At 40.1% G+C, this 26,442-nt stretch overlaps 1 protein-coding gene across 2 annotated transcripts in view; it reads right to left on the bottom strand.

The window, feature by feature from the left end:
• GPLD1 (glycosylphosphatidylinositol specific phospholipase D1) overlaps nucleotides 1-19,591 on the bottom strand; it is a 54,283-nt gene extending 34,692 nt beyond the window's left edge. For both annotated transcript variants that reach the window (XM_068994064.1, XM_068994065.1), the window contains exons 1-7: nucleotides 19,492-19,591; nucleotides 16,948-17,003; nucleotides 6,871-6,949; nucleotides 5,081-5,178; nucleotides 4,492-4,602; nucleotides 3,412-3,460; nucleotides 2,488-2,542 (exon numbers count right to left, since the gene is read on the bottom strand). In XM_068994064.1, the coding sequence (XP_068850165.1) occupies nucleotides 2,488-2,542; nucleotides 3,412-3,460; nucleotides 4,492-4,602; nucleotides 5,081-5,178; nucleotides 6,871-6,949; nucleotides 16,948-17,003; nucleotides 19,492-19,588 (545 nt within the window). In that variant the 5' untranslated portion in view covers nucleotides 19,589-19,591. The remainder of the gene's footprint in view (nucleotides 1-2,487; nucleotides 2,543-3,411; nucleotides 3,461-4,491; nucleotides 4,603-5,080; nucleotides 5,179-6,870; nucleotides 6,950-16,947; nucleotides 17,004-19,491) is intronic.
• Between the last annotated feature and the right edge of the window lie 6,851 nt (nucleotides 19,592-26,442).

Here is a 26,442-nt window from a genome sequence, read left to right as displayed (position 1 = left end):
CAATTATAGATACCAAACGAACAGAAGTACAAGAAAAATGAGGGGGAAAAATGAGGATATTATGAACTCCCTTATGCCAAAATGTATGGAACTCACGTACCCCCGTGGTAGATTCATGTCAATGTATGGCAAAACCAATACAGTATTGTAAAGTAAAATAAAGTTAAAAAGTAAATAAATAAATAAAAAGAAAAGTCCTAGAAAAATAATAAAACTCTTTAAGAAGAAACTGAAAACCAGTACAGTCCTAAAACCAAAAGTCACTACTTTTTAAAACATCTGGCTTTATAGATGAGTTCTACCAAACATTCAAGAAATCAAAGTTATAATCTTACACAAACTTCTAGAAAACAGCAAAGGAAGGTATACTCCTCACCTGATTTCATGAATCAAGTGAGGAGTATACATTTGAAGAAAAGTACATTCCTTCAAGGTACATTTGAAGAAAAAGGACAGGCTGGGAAATCAGCCCTGATAGATGTCAAAATGCATTAAAGCTGTCTTAGTTTTAAAACTCAGTATGGCTCAGGAATAGTCAATTAGACCAATAGAACATGATAGAAAGCCCAGAAACTGACCCACATACACTTGGAATTTTATGTCAGAGAGAACATTACAGATCAGTGAATAAAATTAGACTATTGATAAATCGTTCTGAGACAATCAGTTATCCCTGTAGGAAAAAAACAAAATTCCTATCACAGAATATACAAAAAATTAACTCCAGGTAAATTAAAGATATAAAGTTAAGAAATGAAACTATACTGTGACAACCTAGAAGGGTGGGAAGGGGTGGGAGGGAGATTCAAGAGAGAGGGGATATATGTACACCTACGACTGATTCATACTGATACATGGTAGAAACCAACAATACTGTAAAGCAATTATCCTACAATTTAAAAAATAAATTAGCAAAAAGAAAGAAAATGAAACTATAAAATATTTAGAAGGCTGTGTAGGAGAATAACCTCATGCCCTCAAGGTAGGAAAGGATTTCTAAAATAAGATGTTAAAAGTACAAATTACAAAGGAATAGACTGATACATTCAACTACATTAAAATTAATAAATTCTATTTATCAAGATATACCATAAGTAAAAAGACATGCCACAAACTATTAAAAGATATTTGTAACAAATAATTGATAAACTGACAAAAGATTAGAACCCAGAATATACCAAGAATACTCAGAAATAAAAAAGGAAACCCAACAGAAAAATAGGCTAAAAACCAAACAAGTTTCTCACTTAAAATGAAATACAATCAATAAAATATGAAAGAATATGCAACCTTATTATAACAGTAACCTGGGAAATGTGAATTAAAACTTTAAGGAGATACCATTTTATACCAAATAGGTTAGAAAAATTTTAAAGCTGGACAATACCAAGTATTAGAGAATGCAGAAGAGGGAGAATAAAGCTGATGGGAGGACAAGTTGGGAAGACCATTCTAAATGACAGCCAGGGATTATTTATTTAGGTTAAATGTGCCTAAATCCTATGGCCCAACAGTTCCACTTCTGGTGCCATTTACTTGAAAGAGATTCCCCTCTAGTGCAAAAATGCATGTACAAAAATGCACATAGCAACATGACGTATAAAGCAAAAACACTTAACACTACTACCTACATGTTCATCAACACTAGAATCAAGTCATTCTGGTAGATTTACACAAGGGAGGACCGTACAGTGGTGAAAATCAATGAACTATCGTCGAACATATCAATATGATTAAATGTCAGGGAAATAATTTTAAACAAGAAACATTTTTAAATTAAATTCTAATTTAAAATTTAATTTTAAGCCAAATGCATGATGTATAATTCTATTTAAAGTAAAAACCCATATAATATTTTGCATACAGATATGACTCTGCTTATGTGCTCAGTTGTATCTGACTTTTTGTGACCACAGGGACAGCCACCCACCTCTGTCATTGGAATTTCCCAGGCAAGAATGCTGGAGTGGGTTGCCCTTTCCTACTCCAGGGGATCTTTCTGACCCAAGGATCGAACCCACGTCTCTTATGTCTCCTGCATTGACAGGCGGGTTCTTTACCACTGGTACCACTTGGGGAGCCCATAGATATGGCTACATGTAGTAAAACTCTAAGGGAAATGCGATTAAGTGATTAAGCGAACCTAAGGTTGTGGTTATACCTAGTGGGAGAAAAGGTGATATGACAGAAGGAAAGGCAGGGAGCCTCTATATTCCAGCAATGGTCTACTTCTTAACAGAGCTGGCAGCTAAACAGTGTGGATCATCTTATTATTTATAAAAAATACATTATTTTATATGTTTGGCATAATTCACAGATTTTTAAAAGAATCTACTTAGACTAGTCTAATCTTTAGTTATACTTTCCAACATGTCCAAATGTAGAAGGCTCCTTATTACATTGTAAGTTTTATTTTCTAAGGAAAAAAAGAGTCAGGCTCCTAACTGCCACTTGGGTATCACATATTTAAATGTACGTTGCTCTTACCAGTGCCGTGAGAGGTAATTAAATTTAAACTCGAACTGGCTCAACACGTCTCCTCCTATGATATGAGAAAAATATTTGCTTTTGGAGAATCAATGACAATACATAGCAAGCTTCTTTGAACATAAATGTGCACAATCCAGTTTATCAGTTCTTCACACTGTTATAGGTTTCTGTTCATTATTTTAGTTGCATAAGCACATTTTTAAGAAAAATGATCTTCTAAAATCTTAGTGAAACACACAAATTAAGAAAGAGAATTAATTCAGAGAATAAAGAAACTCATATAAAGAACCTCACCAAAAGGTTTTTTACTTTAAGATGGACCATAAAGATTCTTCTATTTAAATAAACTCTACTCACTGATACTGTGCATATTCAAAGGTAATTAAATATAGAAAAAGATGGAGTTTATCCATTTAAAGCTAAAGTATTAGGAGACACTAGGAAATTAATTTAAATCTGATTTTAAAAGTAATGCTTTTCTAAAATAGTGGCACAAGTCAATGATAAAATATAATGGTGTTTTTTTGGTTGCTTTGTTCTTTTTTTGGCTCCACCTTAAGGCAAGTGGATTTCCCTGACCAGGGATTGAACATGAGCCCCCTGCAGTGGAAGCGCAGAGACGTCTTAACCACTGAACCACCAGGGAAATCCCCATTTTTTTGTTTGGTTTTTACAAAATACATATATAATATTATATATTATATACATATAGATACACATACACATATATACATATATATTTATAATCTTTGCATATTGCATCTCTATATTAAATGAAGAATTCCTGTGCTCTAAACAATTGCAATGTTAAAATGGAAAGCTAGTGGCAAGAAACTAAAAGCATACATACATAGGGTACAATAGTGACTACACGTGAAATATAGCTACCACGAAAGAAACTCTGGCAAATGTAAATAGTACCGAAATCACCAGCCGGATGTGCCTCGGAATAGGAGTTGTGAAAATCAATCTGAAGGAAAAAAGAGAACCATCTAGTATATATCACAAATTGAAGCCCACACTCCTACCCTGCAATGAAGTGAGGCGTGGGAGGTGATAACCTAACCCAATGACTGCTGAGGACACGTAGTAGTGACTGAACTCACTTTTCAAAGAAACACTTAATTTTATTATTTGTTAAAAAAAAATGAAACTGGCAGCTGAGTTGTATGCTTCATGTCTTAACAGACAAAGCTGCTGCAAACATTTGTCTCTAACAGGATACATGAACAGTCTCCAAGTGCAAGTTTAAATTTTTTACAGGATAGTATTAACATCAGTGAATAACCAGAGGGGCGTTTCATCAGGCAAGGTCACAATTTCCAGTGGGGATATGGCATCTTCATACAGAAAAGAAAAAAGGAAAAAAAAAACAAAAGCATGCTAACTTACTTTTAAATAGAACCAGAAAGTAAGGGTTTATACCTCTACTGTTAAGATGCACAGCTTGAATAAAACATAAAATGTCTCAAATATTGTTGTGACTAAACAGAACATGACATCCATGGCTGTTTTCAGGGCACATTAGTCAATCTGCCCACGTGGATGAATTTACCCGGGGTAGCAAATGTGTAAGAGCAATGAACAAGAAGAGATGGAAATCTAATGAATACTGTATTGGGCAAAGAGTCTTATTTCCATATGAATCTGAATAACCTAAGTTTTTCTTTCCCTCAAATAGGTTTTTTTAATACATTTTTTTTAATTTCATTTTTTTTAGCACTGAAAACATTTTGTATTGGGGTATAGCTGATTAACAATGTTGTGGGAGTTTCAGGTGAACAGCGAAGGGACTCTGTCATACATACACATGTATCCATTCTCCCCCAAACCCCTCTCCCATCCAGACTGGCACATAACACTGTTGATTATCCATTTTAAATATAGAAGTGTGTACATACCCTTTCCAAAGTCCCTAACTATCCTAAAAGAGTCAGTTTTGAATCTTGGATGGGACAATATCATTCCCACAAAGTCATTAGCCTGAAGCTATATACTCACAGCAGCCATCGTCCTAAGGAATCCTTGTTCGATACCCAGGCTATGCCAGTTGACATCAGCCACCATGTGAGACGTAATTCCAAACAAGAAAGCTACCAATTTCTCTGTGTCCTGCAAACAAGCAAATTAGAGTTGGGGGTGGGGGAAGGTAGTTATTTTATAACAATCTTATTAAAAGGATTAACAAATATGAATTCATTTCCATTACTGAGACTTAACAAAACATCTGAGACAGGTATGTTGTAGTTACCCCCGAACCACAAAGGACTTTTTTGGAAATGTTTCTGAGTGCCTTGACACTGCTTTCAGATTTATTTACTAGGGGAGCAAAATGACCACGTGACATGCCCCAAATTTTAACAACATTGTTTATTGAAAATAAAACTGAAGATTTGAAAAATCATTTGTTCAACTGTTAATTAGCTATCTACTATGTCCCATATGTTGTGTTTGGTATTGAGGCAGAAGGGTGAGTAGCCCTCAGAATCTGGATTAAGGGTTGGGGTTAGAAATGGAGTTAATGCAGGTGCAACAACAGTACTTGGCAAGTTTGAAACGGAGTACTTTTAGGGTTACAGGATGTGCCTACCTCATCCCAGGGAAGAGGATAGTTCTTCCGGATATAGTGAACACTTGCGTTAAGAAATGGAGTCCAGTGAGTGCTCTCTGACACGTCATGGAATTGTCCTGACAAAACAGAGGCAACCGTCAGAGATCCTTCTTGAAAGGTTGGAGATTCTCTTGTACATACACACCACATCTTTGTTCATCCATTCATCTGTGGACACTTGGGTTATTTCTATGTCTTTGCTAATATAAATAGTGCTTCAACAAACCCTGGGGGTACTTGTGTCTATTTGAACAATGGAATATTACTCAGTCATAAAAAGGAATGAAAGTGGGTCATTAGTTGAGATGTGGATGAACCTAAAGACTATCACACAAAGTAAGTCAGAGAAAAACGTTGCTTATTAATACATAAACATGCAATCTAGAAAAATGGTACAGATGAACCTGTTTGCAAGGCAGAAATAGAGACAGAGATGTAGGGAACAAACATATGGATCCCAAGAGAGAAGCAGGGAATGAACTGTGATTGGGATTGACATACAGACACTAATATGCACAGGAGAGATAACTAATGAGAACCTGCTGGATAGCACAAGGAACTCTACTCAGTGTTTATGGTAACCTAAACGGAAAGGAAATACAAAAACCGGGATCTATGTATACAAATAGTTGGTTCACTTCAACGTACAACAGAAACCAACACAACATTGTAAAGCAACTATACCCCAATTTTTAAAAAAAGTTGGAGATTCTCAATGAAATATTCTACCACCATCTGCTGTGTGGCTGCATTCCTCCGCCTTCCCTCCAAGCCTCTTAGCTTCCTGAGTCAATATTCAAAGGAAGCCTCTAGGACAGAACGGCCAGCCAAAAGGAAAAGGAGCCTTAACTCCTCATAGCATCTAGAAATAGTTGGGATGCAAGAGAAGCTGAAAGTGCTAAGTTCTGTACCCTAAAGCTAAAGAAATAAGCTGTTCCTTTTTTAATTTGGGTGGTGTTTTTTTTTAAATCTTCTTTTCCATCACAGTCAGCCTCCCTAACAGCACAAAAGAAAAAAAGCAGATATTCCAACAGCTTTCAAGTATTTGAATTTATAATATTTTTAAATGGGGTGTGCTATATGCCTCTTTATTCCCACAGGAGGGGTGAGTGAAAAAAAACAGGAATGGACATCTATTCTAAGCCTTCAAGTGCCAGATTCTTCGTGGAGTATCACATGCCATAGAAGCAATGAAAAGCAAAATCCCAGAGTTCAGATCCCTCAAGTCAAATTTTTGAGATCATTATTAAACTAAAAACAGCCTAACAACTTTTGTTTAAAGTATAACTGAAGCACATTTAACTTAATATTATCTTGGGTTTGCGTAACACTTGACAAAATAACATAATGCCAACAGCAATTCAGTATAGCAGCCAGGCATGCATTAATTATTACTATTAAATAGTAACTAATTTAGATATGACTATGTTGCAGACATGGAAACAGACTCGGCATGGAAGAGGCATTTTCAAGGTCACACACTAACAGATAACATTCAAGGAATAAAAACTCGAACCTTTTGATCTCCTTCAAAATGTTTTCTCTTCTGCCACGAAGCAGGAGAGTAATTCAGAGTGCTTAGAATAAAGCTTTCAGAATTTCTACCCTTAAGCAAGTAAGTTTCAGTTAAATGGAAAACACAACCGAACTAAGTCATTGATCAACAACAGTGGAAAATATAATGTGTTGTTTGATATTTGTTCGAGTCTGAGCTGTTCCTATCAACCAAGGAAAAGCAACATCATCTGGTCTGTAAGTCTTCATCTTACCTCTCTCACAGATGCTAGGGTAAAATGAGTCAGGAAACACGGATCCAGCCTGATACGCATCCCGGTGCCTAAGTAACAGCTGGGGAGCAGGAAAATACAGAGGTTAGAGGGTAAGAGTCAACAGCCTGGGAAAAGCAGGCCCAGGTGTGGGAAGTTAGAATGATGTGATGGTAGGGGAGAAGTGATGGAAGGAAAAAGTGAAGGAAGGCAGGCATAAAAAACTCACTCATATCAATCTAATTCAAACAGCACCCTACCAAATGTAATCTCAGGTTCTTTCCTACCAAAACCAAACGAGCTGATCAAGTAGCAGTAAAAAAAAAAAAAAAAAAAAAAAATCACCTATTTAAATTAAATCTTTTGCTTTTTCCTGTCCACCCAGAAGAAAAAGATTTCTCCAAGACTATTTCACTGACCCAGAATTGGTATGTGGTGAGTTTTTTGATGACCTAGTGACAACCAGTAAAATGAGAAAAATACAGACATGTATACATACATGTTTATTGGGGCTTTCCAGGTGGCGCTAGGGGTACTTGCCACTAGCCACCCACTTGCCAGTGCAGGAGACTCAAGTTTGATCCCTGGGTCAGAAAGATCCTCTAGAGAAGGAAATGGCAACCCTCTACAGTATTGTTGCCTGGAGAATCCCATGGATAGAGGAGCCTGGTGAGCTACAGTCCATGGGGTCACAGAGAGTCAGATGTGACTGGGCGACAAACACCGCCCCCTCACAACACACGTGTGTATATATACATACACATATACATATATTAGTTCATATCTATTTGTGTGTGTGCGTATGTTTATAGTTGCTACCTGTGCTTTAGAGTAAGATGATATCCTTTATAGATTAAAGGGTAAGATTATAACCTTTTGGAGGGTTACAAAAATACCCTTTCCCATTTCCAAAATGATGTATAAGTTGGTGGTAGAGGTTTTCTTCCCAGCATTCCTCCTTCGTGGCCTGGCTCACTCCATCCCATTCCAACCCCCTTATGGCTACACTCAGATGAGTGCTAGGGCCTAGAAAATGAAGACTACATTCCCCAGCTGCTACTGAGGGGCCACTTCTCCCTTGTTTGTTCCCAGCCAGCATGGAAGTGGCCTTTCTGCAGCAGAAGTAGAGGGGGCCCAGGTGATCACAGGCAGAGTAGAGGGCATCTATTTTGCTACTAAGGAATATGGCTGAGGTGATGAGGTCCCGAAGCCAACAGTCAAGATGGCGGCTTCTTACTTTCCAAACCAGATAGGAGACAGTTGGACATGGAGCTCGTGAATGGAACAGTGTTCGTTTGACTGCTTAGTGGCTCTGGCAGGCCAGTTCTGTGTGTTGTTCTGGGAGTCCTTTCCGGATACTCAGCTTAGAGTCTGATCCTCCATTTCTCACAGTTTCTCAGCACTGAATCCCCTAATATGTGGTCTTGTACCCCTCTCCGCATAAGAGGAGTTTCCTCTTGTTGAAACCCCTCCACTATCTGCAAATGAACTTTGACCCAATGGACAAGAGAAAAGTCTGGCAAACCAACTTTTTAACTTTTCAATAGGGACTTACTAATAACATAGGCTAGATATAGAAGCAACAAAGAAGTACCTCAAAGAACTCGAAACAGAAGGAAATACAGTAGCACCTACTTTTTGTTTTTGCTTTTTCAAGTAGTGTCTCATCCCCAGTCTTCTAAAGACAGAACCACTTCCATACTGAGCAGGTGAGGCAGACTGACCACAGGGGAACAAGGGCGGCATATCCATGCCCACTACAGTATTTGGCTCAGAGACGTTTGCTTGACAAAAGCTACTTCACTTCAGCTAGAACGTCCCCCAAGACTTTCCAGCTAGAGCTGTGGGGAGAAGAAAGAAGATGCTTTCTTCTCTTCGGGGTTTTGTTTGTTTTAAGCTGATGCTCTTTCTCTGTCTTATTTTATTTATTTATTTTTGGCCACACCTTGCAGGTAACTGGGATCTTAGTTCCCCAAGGATCATTGAACCTGTGCCCCCTGCAGTGACAGCACAGATTGTTAACCACTGGACTGCCAGGAAGTCTTCAACTCTCCAGGGATTTTAAACTTAGAAACTGAGTTCTGGATGGCCAGTGCCTTCCAGTGTCTAGGAGAGAGAGTACCACTTAGACCTCTTAGTCCAGCTCTGCCCCAGGCTTATCAGTTACATGAACCCTTACATGAAAAAAGTCGTTTTTCTAAAAACAGTTGGAGTTGGACTTTTGCCACTTAAAAGTAATAATTAACTTTGCTGAATATTTATCTTAGCAGCCACTGTAATGGTCACTTTATATGTATTAAGACTTGTTGAATCTGCATCTCCTGGTGAGATAGTGTTATTTAACAGGGAAAAATAATGCTAAAGCAAATTTTAAATAATTCTAAAGCAAATTTTAAAAAGTAAAGGTGTCAGGTGGGAGGGAAGCTCAAGAGGAGAGGATACACGTATACATATAGCTGATTCATGCTGTTGTATAGCGGAAATGAACAACATTGTAAAGCAATTAAACTCCAGTTAAAAACAAATTTTAAGAAAAGGTGTCAGAAAAAAAATCAGGAAACTGCCAGGGGGAAAAGAGTACAGAAGGAGGATATGTCCTTCAGATATAAAAATGTACCAAAAGACACAGATCAATGAAACAGAATAAAGAGTAAAGAAATAGATTCAACCATAATAACTTAATGCGTGATAGAGATGAATAAAGGATGGAGTAATTGACAACTGTGTTGGCACAACCCCACTGCAATGAACACTCTATTCTTGCAGGGAATCCATACTTAACCTATGTGACACTGACTTGAAATTGACATTTTCAGTAACAGGTCACTGGATCCCTATCATGCTTTATGCAAAAATTAAGTACAAGATGAGTTAGAGAGTTAAATGTCAAAAACAGAGCCATGAAAATAACAAGACACGTTTTAAGTGAATAACTGTATAATCTCAGAATGGGAATGATATTTCTAAGCAAAACATACAGGCAGAAACCATGAAAGAAAAGATTGATGCACTTAACTACACAAAAATTTTAATGCTGTGCATGGTAAAAAGAACCAGAAACAAATTTAAGAGAAAAATAAATAATCACAAGAATCATTTGACACATGGTAAGATGCTATCTTTAGTAAAACAAAAAGTCATTCTTCACATCAAGATTAATATCCTAATAGAAAAATTAGCAAAGACACAGGCAATTCATAGAAGTAGCAATAGAAACAGTCAATAAACACTTGAAAATATATTTAACCTCATTGATAATAAATCAACTATTTGTCAGTATAACCTATAACAAAATACCATTTCCACATATTGGCAAAAATGAAAAAAATAATAAGAACAGACTTCTAAAAGTGAATCTGTTTCCAAAGCTGAAGATAAAGAAATTTCAATGAACTACAGGAACAGTTAAGGATATTGATCCTCTCTCAGTCCCATATGTCTTCGCTGTTTTGTTTTCATTTTTCATTTGTTTCTGGGCCAAGGGGATTCGACTAGCAGTACCAGGGCTAAAGGGACTTGCTCCTTGGATTACCTACAAGGAGATCAAGCATGTCAGAACCAGAACTTGTATTAAGGATAATGGAGGTCAGGTTTCTCACTGTTGCAGAAAGGAGTTACAGATAGGAACCTGGAGAAGATTAGATTAGATGCTGTGCTGATGGATTGGAATTGGAGATGTTTTCATGTGAATTCAGGGTTTGAAACAGACACAAAAGCCAACTTGAAATGAATTCTGGGACAATTTGAGCATCAAGATAAATAATATTTGTAATGTGATATAGGGCTTCCCTGATGGCTCAGATGGTAAAGAATCTGTCTGCCATGTGGGAGACCTGGGTTTGATCTCTGGGTTGGGAAGATCCCCTGGAGGAGGGCACGGCAACCCACTCCAGTATTCTTGCCTGGAGAATCCCATGGACAGAGGAGCCTGGCAGGCTACAGTCCTTGGGATCACAAAGAGTCAGACACAACTGGGTGACTAAGCACTGCACACAATGTGATATAAACCACTGATAAAATAGGAATCCATGAATATATAATATAAAGAGATAGATAAATGGGGAAGAAGAGGCTTTACCATACAGCAGAATCCAAATTTATAAATGTACAAGGAATGACAGAATCAGATAGATATTTGGCAAACGTCAATGGATGTTTAGAATCAATGGATGCTAAAAAGTTTAATGAGAAACAGAATATTTGCATTACCTCAATATATCTCCCTACAAAACAGTTACTATTTTAAAAAGTAAAAAATATTTATTAACTTTCCAATGTAAAATGTGGCAGACACCATCTTAACCAAATTTATCATTAACAGCAATAGGACTTCTGCTTCCAGGAAGATAGAGTGGGTGTACTTATCCTTGTTCTTTTTGCTAAATATAGCTGAAACCCTGGACACTGTCTACGAAAAGAATATAACTTATGACTCAAAGGTGGATAAAAGTACACACATTGAACAGGAGCTGAAGAGTAACACTGTGGTGAGTTCTGTGGATTTTCTTTTTGCTTCATGTAGTCCAAACTGGATATTGGAAAAGCCAGCTGCCTAGAAACTCCAATGGGTATAGACAAAACAAAAGCCTGCAACTCTCAGGCCACAAAACCAGGCATGGGACAGCCTAGCAAGACAGAACTTCTGCACAGTAACTTCTCTGCTCTAGACAAACACCAAAGGAAAAAACACGGGCCCTCACTTCCTCACCACTAGCTAGGGTCTTGCGGGGAGCCTAGGCTTGCCCCCTCCCCAGGCTGCGATGAGGTGCCCCGGCTCCCCCACTGCAGTGGTATCAGAGAGGGCTAAGGAGGGAGCCAGGACTTTCATCCCTGCCATCCTGTCCCCTACCCTATGGTATCAGTGAGACCATGAGGAGAGTCTGGACATCCAATCCTAACTGGAACAAGGGATCTCTCCCCTTCCCTGCTGTGGGGAGGGGGTCAGTATAAGAAGAGGCCCAGGGGAGATCAGGACATCCACCTCCACTCAGGTAAGAGGCCACCTCTGCCTTCTGACATCAGTAAAGACCACGGTGAGGAGCAGCCATTAGGTACTCCTACCCATCCTGGCCAGGGAGGCATCGAGAGGGGCCCAGTGAGGAACCTTGAATTCTAACCCCCACTGGCAGTTAGGAAGGAGTGTCCTCTGACCCCTTCTACGACCTGAGTGGTATCGGAAGACAACTAGGACAGGAAGTTTAAAGAAGAGCCAGAGTCTCATAACCTAATACCCAAAATGTCCAGGCTACAATCAAATATCACTCATCATACCAAGAACTAGTAATACGTCAAAAGGAATGAAAGAAGACAATCATCAGATGCCCACAAAGAGATGGCAGGAATTTCTGAATTATCTGACAAATATTTTACAGCAACCCTCAGAAAAATGCTTCAGTGAACAATTGCAAACACATCTGAAACAAAAAAAAAAAAAGAAGAAAGAAAAAAGTTCTCTCAAATAGAAGACATAAAGAACTGAATGAAAAATACAACAGCTGAAATAAAAGTTAACATCACCAGAAATGGTTCAAGTTGACATTAAGGGCCTTTTGGTAAAACACAGTGAGAAGAGTACAGCGTCACTTCAATGGTGACAGTATTTCTGCCCAAAACTAACCTGCAGGAGAATTTAATCGTGAGGAAACATCAAACAAAACCAAATGAAGGTGCGTTCTACAGCGTTCCTGGATTGTACTTTTTCAAACTATTGAGGACAATAAAGAGAAGGTAGCCCTAAGGAACTGTTCCAGGTTGGAGAAGCCCAGAGGGAACTGACAACTAAACACATGCTTCTGTGTCAGTCCTGGAACTATGAAGTATGTTGAGTCAACTGTTGAAATCTGTAAGAGCCTGGGATTGGGCAATAGTATTATTTCTGTGTTGATTTCCTGATTGATTGTCATTATTATCTTACTGTAGTTATATAGATGTATATAATAGTATGTGTATATGTACACACACACACACACACACACACACATATATATATATATATATAGTCCTTGTTTTTAGGAAATATAGTCCCTCCTTAACCATGGTTTTGCTTTTCTTGGTTTAGTTACCCAAGTTCAAAAATATTAAATGGGGCTCTCCTGGTGGTCCAGTGGTTAAGAATCTGCCTTGCAAAGCAGGGGACACCCCGTTTGATCCCTGGTCCAGGAAGACCCCACATGCCACGGAGCAACTAAGTCTGTGAGCCACAACTGCTGAGCCAGCTCTCTGTGAGCCGCAACTGCTGAGCCCACGTGCCACAACTACGGAAGCCCACGAGCTTAGAACCCATGCCCCACAACAAGGAAAGCCACTGCAGTGAGAAGCCTGTGCACCCCAAGAGAGTGACCCCCGTTCCTCACAGGTAGAGAAAGCCCATGCGCAGCAGTAAAGACTCAGCACAGCCAAAAATAGATCATCTCAGATGGAAAATTCCAGAAATAAGCAATTCCTAATTTTTAAACGGGCCACCATTCTGAGTATGATGATGAAAGCTCGCACCATCCTGCTCTATCAAGCATCCCTTTGTCCACTATATCCTGCCTGTTAGTCTCCATCATCAGACCTGCAATCTAGGTAGTACAGTGCTTGTGTTCGAGTAGATCTTACCTTACTCAGTAACAGCCCCAAAGCACAAGAGGAGTGGTGCTGGCAATTTGGACATACCAAAGAGAAGCCATAAAGGAATTTCTCTAAGTGAAAAGATGAATGCTGTAGACTTAATAAGGAAAGAAATATTCTAGCTATGAAAGTGTGAAGGAAAAGGAAATTTGTGCTAGTATTGCTGCAGCGCCTCAAACTGCAATTAAGTGCTTAGATAAAATGGAAAAGACAATAAATTTGTTCAGTAAATTATTTTGATAGGAAGACCATAGTTACATAATATTTATTACATATATTGTTATAATTGTCCTATTTTTAGTCACTGTTGTTTCTTACTGTGCCTAATTCATAAGTTAAGCTTTATCATAAGTGTGTACATATGTGTAGGAAAATACAGTATATATGAGGTACTTTTCCAGTAGTCATGTATGGATGTGAGAGTTGTACTATAAAGAAAGCTGAGCGCCAAAGAATTGATGCTTTTGAACTGTGGTGCTGAAGAAGACGCTTGAGAGTCCCTTGGACTTCAAGGAGATCCAACCAGTCCATCTTAAAGGAGATCAGTCCTGAATATTCATTGGAAGGACGGATGCTGAAGCTGAAACTCCAATACTTTGGTCACCAGATGTGAAGAGCTGACTCATTCAAAAAGACCCTGATGCTGGGAAAGATTGAGGGCAGGAGGAGAAGGGGATGACAGAGGATGAGATAGTTGGATGGCATCACCAACTCAATGGACATGAGTTTGGGTAAACTCGGGGAGTTGGTGATAGACAGGGAGGCCTGGCGTGCTGTGATCCATGGGGTCGCAAAGAGTCAGACAGGACTGAGCGACCCAACTGAACTGAACTGTCCACAGTTGCAGGCATCCACTGAGGGTCTTGGGACATATCCCCTGAGAGTAAAGGGAATTACTGTACACAAGAGTGCATTGAAGGGTGGTGACAACCACTTCAGCAATTAACTCTCAAAAGGCTCAGGGGAAAATCATATGCATACATCGGCTCAGAAGGCAAATAGGATAAGTTATCAACAATTGGGGGAATTAGGTAAAAGTCATACAGAAAGTATTTGTCTAATTTTTTTCAACTTCTCTATCAGTTTTAAATTATTTCAAAATAAAAAGTTAACATAGGGAACTGGTTAAATAAATTTTGGTACAGAGAATTACACAATTATTAAAAATTACTCTAAAGACTTCTACTGATATGGACATGAACAAATATATGATCTCTCTGATATAGTAAATGACGAAAAGGCAAGTTTACAAAATAACGTAACTTTAAAATTTTTTTACTATTCGTTTCTGTTAGTTCTATGATCAGAAACGACCAAACCTATTCTACGGGCAGAGAGGGAGGAGCAGAGCAAAGAAAAGACAGCAACCAACCAAACACCATTGTTCTGATTTCCTGGTTAATACACCACGTTTATTTATTTATCTAATAAATTATTATATATTTATCTATTTATTCTTGTAGAAGGTCTAAAATCAGGGCAATAATGACCACCAAACTCTGGGAGATTGGGAAGGACAGGGAAGCCCACTGCAGTCCATGGGGTCATAAAGAGTCAGACATGACTTAGCGACTGAACAACAAAATTACCACCAATGTGAGATACGTTTGGTTCTTACAGTTCTTATACATTAATAAACGGATTTTCTCAGCTTTATGCGTTAGTCTCTTATTAACTTGATTATGGTAAGTTAGAAGTGAAAGACGCTTAGTCGTGTTCAACTCTTTGCAACCCCATGGACTATATAGTCCATGGAATTCTCCAGGCCTGGGTTGGGAAGATCCCCTGGAGACGGGAAAGGCTACCCACTCCAGTATTCTGGCCTGGAGAATTCCATGGACTGTATAGTTCATGGGGTGGCAAAGAGTCGGACACAATTGAGCAACTTTCACTTTCTTAATACTGGAGTGGGTAGCCTTTCCCTTCTCCAGGGGATCTTCCCAACCCAGGGATTGGACCCAGGTCTCCCTCACTGCGAGAGGATTCTTTATCAGCTGAGCCACAAGGGAAGCCCAAGAATACTGGAGTGGGTAGCCTATCCCTTCTCTAGTGGATCTTCCCGACCCAGAAATTGAACCACGGTCTCCTGCATTGCAGGTAGATTCTTTACCAACTGAGCTATCAGGGAAGCCACGGTAAGTTAAAGTCATTACAAATGCAGTCACCTCAGGATGGATCAGCAAGATAATCCCAGAACCAGCAGAATCCAGACCCTAAATGTGCAGGGCTTGCTGAGCACTGCCAGCCAGTGGGGTCTGTCTAGCATCCTTGGGGTAGCCTCCCTCTGGATCCTTTCACCAAACTGGACCAATGAGTCCAGCACTCAGCAGAGAGCAGGTTTTAGTACATAGAAAGAGAAACTCCAAAGACCCCACATACAAAGTTATAAAACAGATCCTCAATCTTTGAAAAGAGGTTTTCTGATAATGTGAGAAAAGCTAACATAACCCCTGTCTTCATGAGTTAAAAGGGGGAGATGTGCGTTCTTAGGGCACTCAAGCCATTCCCAGTGACGACATCAGTGTACGGATTAGGACCAGTGCCGAGGGGAAGGATGTGTGTCCATTTAACATGTTTAAGTTAGTGATGCAAGCTTGAATACCTCTACTAGAAAATCACCCTGGGAACACTCAGGATTGATTGTTCACACCATGAATCAGGCAGATTCTTGCTTCTCTTCTTTCCTACCAACTTTCTATAAGGGTCAATGAAGACAACAAATATAAACGCTGTTTTTTCCCCTAGAGGGCTTGTTAAATTGGTGAATAAGGAAGTTGAAACTAATGACTAAAAGCAGTTTATGAACAATACTAGATTTCAGTTATTGTATCATCCTGCTTTCCATACTGGATTACCAACACTCACTGGTAAATAATTTGATCCAATTCTGAAGTCATAGAGGATTTAACCACTCTTCTCAAAGGTAATATTTAAGAATCATCTTTGTCATGCAGTTTTATTTAGCTATAGAATTAGAAAGAGTGCATAGTGCCAGAATGGTTTCAACTAATTTGAAGATGGATAAAGGTAAGTCATCAGCTAGTTGTACCAAGAATACAGTAGGCAGAAAAGTCTTAATCTCAAAGCATACTTCTCAATAAATACTTACTTCTTCCCATGATGATGCAATTTTTACATAACAGAGAGATAAGAAGTGGGAAAAAGTGGCTTACATATAACTTTTCTTTACAAAAAGAAATAAGGTGTACCATTTTAAGAAATTCTCTCAAACACTGTTTTCAAATGTTTTCAAACTATAATTTATATAAAATATTTCATTATTATATATATTCAAGTAGTTCTAAAGGAGATATATATTTTAACCCCCAATATTCATATTTTATAAAGACATAAAAAGGACTCATCTTTTTAACTGAAACCAGATATTTCAGTATCTGTTAGGACTTTTGTCACCTATGAGAGGAAGCTAATGCCCAAGGAATAAAAGAAAAAAATCAAACTTCTTACCTCTTTGTAGTTAATACTCCCATCCTGAAGGTGGAGAAACTCCAGAGCTCTATGTCCTGAAAGAATGAGTATATAAATGAATTAAATCCAAGTATAACTGAAAACAGAACTGCCTGAAGATCATTTTAAAAGGAAAAGATAATTTTGTGCTTGTAACTGTCAAGGAAGTGGGACGTGAAAATTTAGTTTGTACTAGTAATTTTCATTAGCCAATAGTTCGATTCAAACAATATTTATATTGTTATGATACAAATCAAACTTACAGTTTCTGCTTAGCTAGCTCTTACGACCTTGGCTAAGTTACATTACCTCTCTAGGCTTCAGTTCCCCGCTACGTAAAATTAAGTAAATAACATCCACCTTATAGGTTTGGTGAGAGAATCACACACAAAAAAGAAAAAGGCTAAGTGATGTGCTAATGATTGACACATGTCAAAAACTCAAACAGAAGTTATATTTTGCTTCAACAACCCACTGGGGTAGACAAACCAAGTTTATCTGTACAATACAGGGTGTAAACCATGGACTGAATCAATGACCTACAAATGTTTTCTCATCATTGGACTACCTTAGAAGGAGAAAAAAAGTCTCAAAAAGCCACGTGCTCCACCCACACACCCACACCCATAAGATATGCACACCCACACCCTCAATCTTCTCAGTATCAATAACAGGAACACTCCTTGTGAAGACAGTGACACCTTATTTCTATTGGAAGTCACATCCACAAAAATATAGCCACTACCATATTATAAGCATTTATGTCATAAAGAGACAAAGTCGTAGCAGACAGAAATAACAGGTATATAGGATTATAGAGGTTTACAGACTGAAACCAACGAAGGAGGCCAATTCTAATTAACTCACACAAATGTCAACCATCCACACAGGCCTTATATAAGAAGTGAAAACAAGAACCAAGATATTTATGAAATCAAGTAAGTTATTGGCAAATAATTATCAAAGTTTTAATCTCTTCGTATAAGAATCCTCACAATCTGTGCAGATTTGGAATTGCCTTCAATTATGTCCACAGAAACATGTTATATTTATATTAACATATTAATTATTAGGACCCTTGTTTGGCACCTACTGAAGAAAGGCAAGCAATTATCTGAATTTTAAAAATTTTGAAATTTCATCTGTCTTGCTAATTTTTTAACTCTAAAGATTAAAAAGTTGAATATCCTCACTTATATTTGTTCCTCTTTGGCCCACTGCTAGAGTTTTTAGCAATTTCAGTTTCACAGAACTTAGATGTGCAAGATAATTTAGAATTCATTAAGAAATTCAGCCCCTTCATTTTGCAAAAGAGAAAGTGAGTTGCCCAGAGTCACTGATGTAGTTTATAGCAGAGCTGGTATTAAAACCTACGCCTGATTCCCTTTTTCACTGCCTCCTGACTCTAACATCTAACATTTTAGATGTTAAATGACTCTAACATTTTAGCATAGATGTTTCACGAAAGAACACTAGACCAACTGTTAGGATATGTAATATTAGACTAGGTTACTAACGAGTTAGCTGTGAAAACTCTCTGCAATCAATTTCCTCTGTTGTAAAATAAAGGAACTGCACCTAGTGACCTCTAGTATTCCATCAAATCATAATTCTGTGATCATATAGTTCCTGCCCAGCAGAGCTCAATATTCTGTTTTGCCCTGATAAATTTTCATATATTTTTTAAATTGGGGGATAGTTGTTTACAATGTTGTGTTCGTTTCTGCTGTACAACAACGTGAGTCACTCATAAATATGCATATATCCCCTCCCTCTTAAGCCTCCCTGCCCCCTTTCCAAATTTTCATTTTTCATTCATAATCTTGTTCTGCTTTGAACCTTCTAGAGGTCGCATAACTAAAACATTGTTACTGTTTTTATCTGAAGAGTGAAAAAACATTACGAATACATTTCATCCAAGAACCAACCTTTTGTGCTACCATCTACCTTTACCAGATCACTCAGCCTTTGCCCCGAGCTCATAGGCATCGGCTTATTATATCCCTGGGCTCCCCAAATCCTGCCATCATTCTGGGCATCTCTAATACCTGGGATTATTCAAATTCCCCCGCTTCCTTGCTCTCCCTGAACCCAACCATCTTTAAAGCCGTTTGACTCAGGGGACACAGTCCCGTGGCCATATGTGGTCCTTCACGTATACTTGGAAATGTAAAAACAAAAACAGATTCCTCTACTCCTACCATACTACCCCCATTTTTCCCTTCTCCCCTTCTATCAGTTCTTCTGCTTCATGGGACGCCCCCCACCCCCTACCCAAGTTTATCCAGTTCCTATTTCCCCATGCAGAGAAACAGCCCGAGACCCAGTGTTCAAAGCACCTTCCTGCTTCTCCATGGACCTCACTCCGATAGTCAGTCCCCAACCCTGGACGACTCCAGCCTGGGCTTTCTCCCTTTCTCTGCCGCATGGCTCAGGGCAGCAGGGGAACTTGTTGTCAACACGTGGGATAGATTTTAAATCCCCTCCTTAATGTTTCTGACAGATACACTGTCCTTCATACCGTGACAAGAGGCTGCCACTTACCTATTTCTATGTGTGTCGAAATGCCACATGGTGAACTTCTAGGGCAGAGGAAGCCCAGCAGCATCAGCGGTCCTGACCAGAATCTGAAAGCGGACATGCTCTCATTACTCCCCGCTCCTATGGTGACGAGCAATGCTCAGAGCTGTGGCAGCACGGAGTCTAGAAGCCTGGCTCAGACCAGCTGCTCTCCCTCTAACCAGGTCACTGACACGAGAAACCCTGCCTCATTTCAAAATAATATCATTTCCCAGTGAAGTCAACTGTTTAACTACTGTTTAACTTCACCAGGACAGCAAACAAACTCCACCTGGGAGAGGAAAGAAAAAAAAAAAGGGATAAATTGAAATCTCAATGCCTCCCGGTAGGAGCATTCCCATCATCTGACTCTGGTTTCTCCTAGATTTCTTTTTAATATGACATTTGGATGGAGATGCAAGCAAAGTTATCTCCAAATATTCTTTGCTTTCTTTTTTTTTTTTTTCAAAAAAAGATAATGATAACATTTATCTTTAAAAGATATTGATTGTATTGATAATCCATATATTGGACCACCTCACCTCACAAGAGTCGATTTCTCTTGCATCTTTCCACGCATACATCTGGTTGCCCTGCTTCCTCGGCCTCTGCAGCCACAAGTGCTGGGAAAGCTTTTATGATGATCAGTTGGAACCAGCTTCCCTTGCAGTATTTGGCAACAGATAATGACACCTGTATGGGATTACACAACAACAACTACTCCTGGTCTCTTTCTCCCTGGCTGTTTTTATAGTGCTTATCCAGAACCTGCTGCCTGGTCAGATTCCTGCAAGCAAAGATGCTAACACTTTCAGCAGGGGAGAGGGGAGTGTGAGTGGGGAGAGACAGATTTTGGACCAAGAAAGGAGGATTCAGAAAATGAGAGGTTCAGAATACACCTGACATACAAGTATGCAATCTATTGTACTTAATCCGTGGGAGAACTTAGGTGTAACTCTTTGTAGAAATGGTGGTGATCTTAAAGCTCGAATGACGCATGACATTAGAAGCAGGAAAGTTGATTTTGAAAGAGGGGGAGGACACAGCGTTCATTCTCAGGTTAGCCAAATGGAAGAGAAGAAGAGAAGAGGGGATGGTCTGAGATCCTCAGGTGTCTGCCAAGTTTCCTTTGCTCCTGCAAAGCCCCAAGGAAAACAATGCTAACAGCTCTTTCCCAACCCCGACGGCATGCGGCCCTGCTGCTCCAAACTGTAGGTCAGAGGTCATAAACTGAGTGTTTTGTTTGGCAAATGGACTGTTTTATAAACTTCGGCCATTTTTTTTTTTTACAGGAAAAATCTGCATAGAAATCTAGATTTCTGAGAATTCGCTGCTGGTCCACTGGCTAGGATTCTGTGCTTTCACTAGCTGAGAGCCCCAGGTTCAATTCCTGGTGCAGGAACTAAGATCCCCAGAGCTATGCAGCACAACCCCTAAAACACAAACAAAAAAACCTGACTTCTAGCTGTTTTTAAAAAACAAACAAAGAACTGGCTTCATGAACTGATTCCCCCATATGCGAGGACCATCACCTGGAGCTCCATCCAGCTGGCAGGTCTCTATCCCTAGCCAGAGGTACCCGCCCCACGTTCCCCCGTCCCCACCAGCCACATGATGCGTGCAGCCTGCCAGACCCTTCTGGCCACCAGAGGCTGTGGAGTTTGCTCCCTTCACTGCAGCCTACCAGGCTCCTCCGTCCATGGGATTTTCCAGGCAAGAGTACCGGAGTGGGGTGCCATTGCCTTCTGCGATATGAGAGGGTAGTGACTCTGGTAAGCCCAGAAGAACTTTCCCTGGTGGCTCAAATGGTAAAGAGGCTGCCTGCCGTGTGGGAGACCCAGGTTCGATCCCTGGCTCAGGAAGACCCCCTGGAGAAGGAAATGGCAACCCACTAATTACTTGCTTAGGCAGTCTAGTGTGATAGTTATGAGGTAGGGCCTTTACAGGACAATACCACTTGAGCTTTTGTGAAGTCTGTATTACCTTTGTAATCATGAAAGCAAAGATACGATTTTTAAAGGAAAGTTAAAATACAGCTTGCAATATTAAGAAAACTATCTGACAAATGGGTATGGAATTATTTTTCTTTCCACCCCTCTGCCCTCTTTCCTAATACAGGTGGCTTTGTCATAAAATAAAGAGCATCAGTCTACCATTCAGACCTTTTCTATAAATAGAGATGCAAGCTGAGAAGTAAACAAGCCGGTCTATTAAAGAATGGGGGCAGGAAGTATAAGCTTGAGCCCAAGGCCTTGGGTTTCATTTGGGTCCTTGTTCTACTGCCTTCTATTGGGGTGACATTGGACAGTTACTAAAAGTTTATTTGTCTCAGTTTTCTTACTTATAAAATTATCCATAAAAAGTGGGAGTAATAATACTGCCCACCACATACGGTCGTCATGAAGATTAGATGATTACAGTAACATGCTTAGAATAGAGACTGGTACACAGTTTAAGTGTTTAATACACGTTGGCTTCCTCAGGGGCTCAGTGGTAAAGAATCCATCTGCCAATGCAGGAGATGCTGGTTCTATCCCTCAGTCAGGAAGATCCCCTGGAAAGGGACATGGCAACCCACTCCAGTATTTTTTGCCTGGGAAATCCCATGAGCAGAGGAGCCTGGCGGGCTACAGCCCATGGCATGGCAAAGAGTCGGAAATGAGTTAGCAACTCAACAACAACATCATCATTCAAAAGAATTTGAATTTTCCCTTTTTAAAAGACATACCTAAGACTTCTATTGAGGGAATTCCCTGGTGATGCAGTGGTGGGGGCCCAGCTCGATCCCTAGTCAGGAACTAAGGTCCCACAAGCCCCTCTCTCCCCCAAAAGACTTCTACTGTGTAACTATATTCCTTATCGAATTCAAAAATAAGAAAAATAATTTTACACTCAAGATATATAGCAATACATGTTTAATAACAATATAGATTCGTGTATAAATCCAACACTGGGTAGGGCATTTAAAGTGAAGCTGGATCTCCTTGTGTAGATAAATGAAATACAATTTTAAGGTCCAGAAACGTTTGAAATAAAGCAGACACTTTCAGCTCACGTCTACACAATCTAATATGCTGCTATCATCATAGTGTCGTTAGAGTGAAAGGGAGAGAGGATGAAGAAAGGTAAAAGCTAGGAGTTGGAGGTGCTCAGGAAAGCGGAAAGCCAAGGGGAAAGGAAGAAAGGTCCCTGTCACCAGATGGTCTTATCCTTTCAAGCCCTGGTGAACACACCTGGCCAGCTCTGGGAAGCGTCAGGGCAGACTAGAAGCAAGATGGGAGTCAGGAGGGAATCATTCCTGCTCTGAATGAAATGTGCAAAGAGCACAGAATAGTGGGGGAGTCAGGCAAGGCACATGGTGAATTTCCTAGGCCCTCGGCACTTTTGCCTTGGTGGGGGCCTCCTCTTTCATAAAAATAAACATTTTTCTATGGCAAAACCAATACAGTATTGTAAAGTAAAGTAAAATTTTTAAAAAAGAATAAACATTTTTCTTAAAAAAAAAATCACATTTTACACCTGCATTGGTATCAAGGTTAATATCTTCATACTTAAAGTAAAATCTTATTTTTTAATTCTGACTTTATAAGAAGGGAAACATTTTTATGTTCTCATAAAAATACTATGGGCCCTAGGCAGAGTGGGAACCGTTTGAAATAGAACCTTGGAAAAATAAGAGTAATTTCGGATCAAGAGAAGCAACACAGCCAACTTCATTATTCTGGACCTTAGTTTGCTCAACAAAACAGATTTCCCAAAACCTTAGAAATCAACCATCCGTATAGCTCCCTCTGCAGGCAGGAGATGGAAACACATCAGTTCCCCAGTCCAGTTCAGTTCAGGCGCTCGGTCATGTCCGACTCTTTCCAACTCCATGGACTGCAGCATGCCAGGCTCCCTGTCCCAACTCCCCATCACCAACTCCCGGAGCCTACTCAAACTCAGCACTGCCTCTCACCCACAATTCCTTGAATAGAATACATGAAAGATTAAACTCTGTTTGAAAGTGCAAGTAGCTCAGTTGTGCCCAACTCTTTGAAACCCCATGGACTGTAGCCCGCCAGGCTCCTCTGTCCATGAAATTCTCCAGGCCAGAATACTGGAGTGGACAGCTGTTCCCTTCTCCAGGGGATCTTCCCAACCCAGGGATTGAACCAAGGTCTTTCTCATTATAGGCAGATTTTTTAACCATCTGAGCCACCAGGGAACCCAGTGCTATACCCATCTCTGCTACAAATGTGACCGACTCAAGAATGAACGACAGTAACTCAGCAAAAACCAAAGTCAAAATATCAAGTACAACCTTGGCCTTTTGCAAAAAAAAAAAAAAAAAAATCTAGAAAAAGTTGAAGAGCCCACTGTTAGGGAAACTAAATAGTCTTTTTAGGTTGCAGAGACAAAGCAGGGCAGGCTTCTGACCTTGCTTCTAACCTGCCTGGACACTACCTTGACTCTGAGTGCAAGATTTGATAGATAAGCCCCATACGTAAGATAGGGGACCGACCTTCCCTGGAGGGGATCAGGCCAACCAAGCCCCAGGCTTAAGAAAATTCCAAGTTTTACAAGACAAAACAAATAGCCTTAACATGAAATCAGAGCTGCAATTTGCTCACAGATTGATGATGATATCAGTTTATGTCCTTGGATTATAAGCAGGAGCCCTGAACTGCAAAATTAAAAAGAAATTTAATGAAATTAAGATACTTGCTCCTTGGAAGAAAAGCTATAACAAAGCTAGACAGTGTATTAAAAAGCAGAGGCAATGCCAACAAAGGTCTGAATAGTCAAAGATATGGTTTTTCCCGTAGTCATGTATGGATGTGAGAGTTGGACCATAAAGAAGGCTGAGCACTGAAGAATTGATGCCTTGGAACTGTGATGTTGAAAAATACTCTTGAGAGTCCCATGGACATCAAGGAGATCAAACCAGTCAATCCTAAAGAAAATCAGCCTTGAATATTCATTGGAAAGATTGATGCTAAAGCTCCAATATCTTGGCCACCTGATAGAAACAGTCAACTCGTTGGAAAAGGCCCTGATGCTGGGAAAGATTGAAGGCAGGAGGAGAAGGGGACCACAGAGGAAGAGATGCTTGGATAGCATCATCAACTTAATGGACAAGAGTTTGAGCAGGCTCTAGGAGATGGTGAAGAACAGGGAAGACTGGCAGTTTGCAGTCCATGCGGTTGCAAAGAGCCAGATATGACTAAGCAACTGAACAACTACTGAACTGTAATTTTTCACCCACACAGCAGACTCACTTCCTGGGACATTTTCCCAATTGGGACTCCAGATGAGCTGTGTCATGGGACTTCCCAGTGCTAAGTCTGGATGTTGGTCAAAACCCATTTTGATGATGTATCCTCTGCTGTTTCTATTTCTTTTTTAATGTTAGTATATTGAAAATAAGCTGGATAATTCTCTAATATATATTGGTATTATTTGTTTGTATATAATGAGTGGCTTATTTTGTTAACAATCCTTTGAACCTGAGAAGTGAAAACTTTCTGTGAAACACCACAGGCTCTACCAAAGCCAGCAAGAGCCTCTCCTCTTAGTAGAAATACAGGGAGTGTTTTGGGACTAGTGATCCTAAATCAACTCGGAGAGCTAGGTTTCATTCGAACCCACAGACTCTGAGTATAGGCCTGCTATTTATATCCTCAAAGTTGAGGCTTCCTTGCTACTTCCAGAGTTTTAGGCAAAGTCTAATTGTGATCACACCTTGGTTGCCTGATGTTGACTCCCTGGTGGCCTAACTTTTGTCAGCTACAAATTAGCACTTGCCAAGAGCATTGTCAGTGACCGAACAAGGGCATTTGCCATCGGCCTCTGCGGAGATTGAACCCCCTGGTGCCACAGCTGTTGAACTTCAACACTCCCAGAGGGAATTCAAGGTGGAGGGAGGCACTCTGTGCTCCAGGGAGTCTGGTGGGACAGGTCTTTAGACAGTTGGATATTTTCAAGAACTGATTTCAGGATTCCAATACTTGCATCTCCTCATATCTAGAAAGGCGCTGAAAGCACTAAATCTCTTCACGGTGACAGCAAAGCCTCCAGACTAGCAGAAAAGTGAAAGTCAAAGTCACTCAGTTGTGTCCGGCTCTTTGCGACCCCCTGGACTCTCCAGGCCAAAATACTAGAATGGATAGCCTTTCCTTCTCCAGGGGATCTTCCCAACCCAGGGATCGAACCCACGTCTCCTGTACTGCAGGAGGATTCTTTACCAGCTGAGCCACCAGGGAAGTCCGACTAGCGGAAAACCTTTTGTAAAATGAGCATTTAATTGTATTGAACTCCCTCCTTCACCAAAATCTTATATTCTGACTTCCCCCCTCCGCCTCTTTGGAGCAGTCTCTCAGAGCTATCTGAGGTGCCGCCTCCCAGGCTCCAGTCCTCATTTTGCCCCAAATAAAACTTAACTAGAAACTCTCAAATTGTGCATCTTTTTTATTGGACACTTTAATCTCACTAGTTGTTTGACCCAGGTCAGCTAGCATGGATTTTAACACTAAGCTGAATTTAAGGTAGCAACTGTACCAAGCCTTATACCTTCTCTCACAACAAACCTATGGGGCAGGTTATCATTCCATCCCGCAAAGCAGTGGACCCAGGGTAAAGGACTTGTGGAAGGTCACACAGCTTGTCAACAAGAGAGTCTGAGTTTGCTCCAAGTGTGTTCCTCTCCAAAGGCGCTTATATCAAGGGCATCCCTGCTCCCAGTTAACGCAGAAATAGACAAGCATCCAGGCAGCAGAACGCTGGGCCACACTGCACAACCTCCGAGAACACTTGCCCCAAATTCTAAACGCACAGAAGCTACGACAGTGAAGCATCCTGCTCACGTCCTAAGAAACGGGCTGGCGTCGGCACATCCATGGACCAAGCACTAATTCCAGCGGCGGGGAAAGCTGGTTGTGGGGTTGGTGGTGAGAG

The sequence above is a fragment of the Capricornis sumatraensis genome, chromosome 22 (genome assembly GCF_032405125.1).
Source record: "Capricornis sumatraensis isolate serow.1 chromosome 22, serow.2, whole genome shotgun sequence".
Taxonomy (NCBI): Eukaryota; Metazoa; Chordata; class Mammalia; order Artiodactyla; family Bovidae; genus Capricornis; species Capricornis sumatraensis.
Note: the sequence above shows the minus strand (reverse complement) of the source record. Positions and strands in the feature narration are given on the sequence as shown.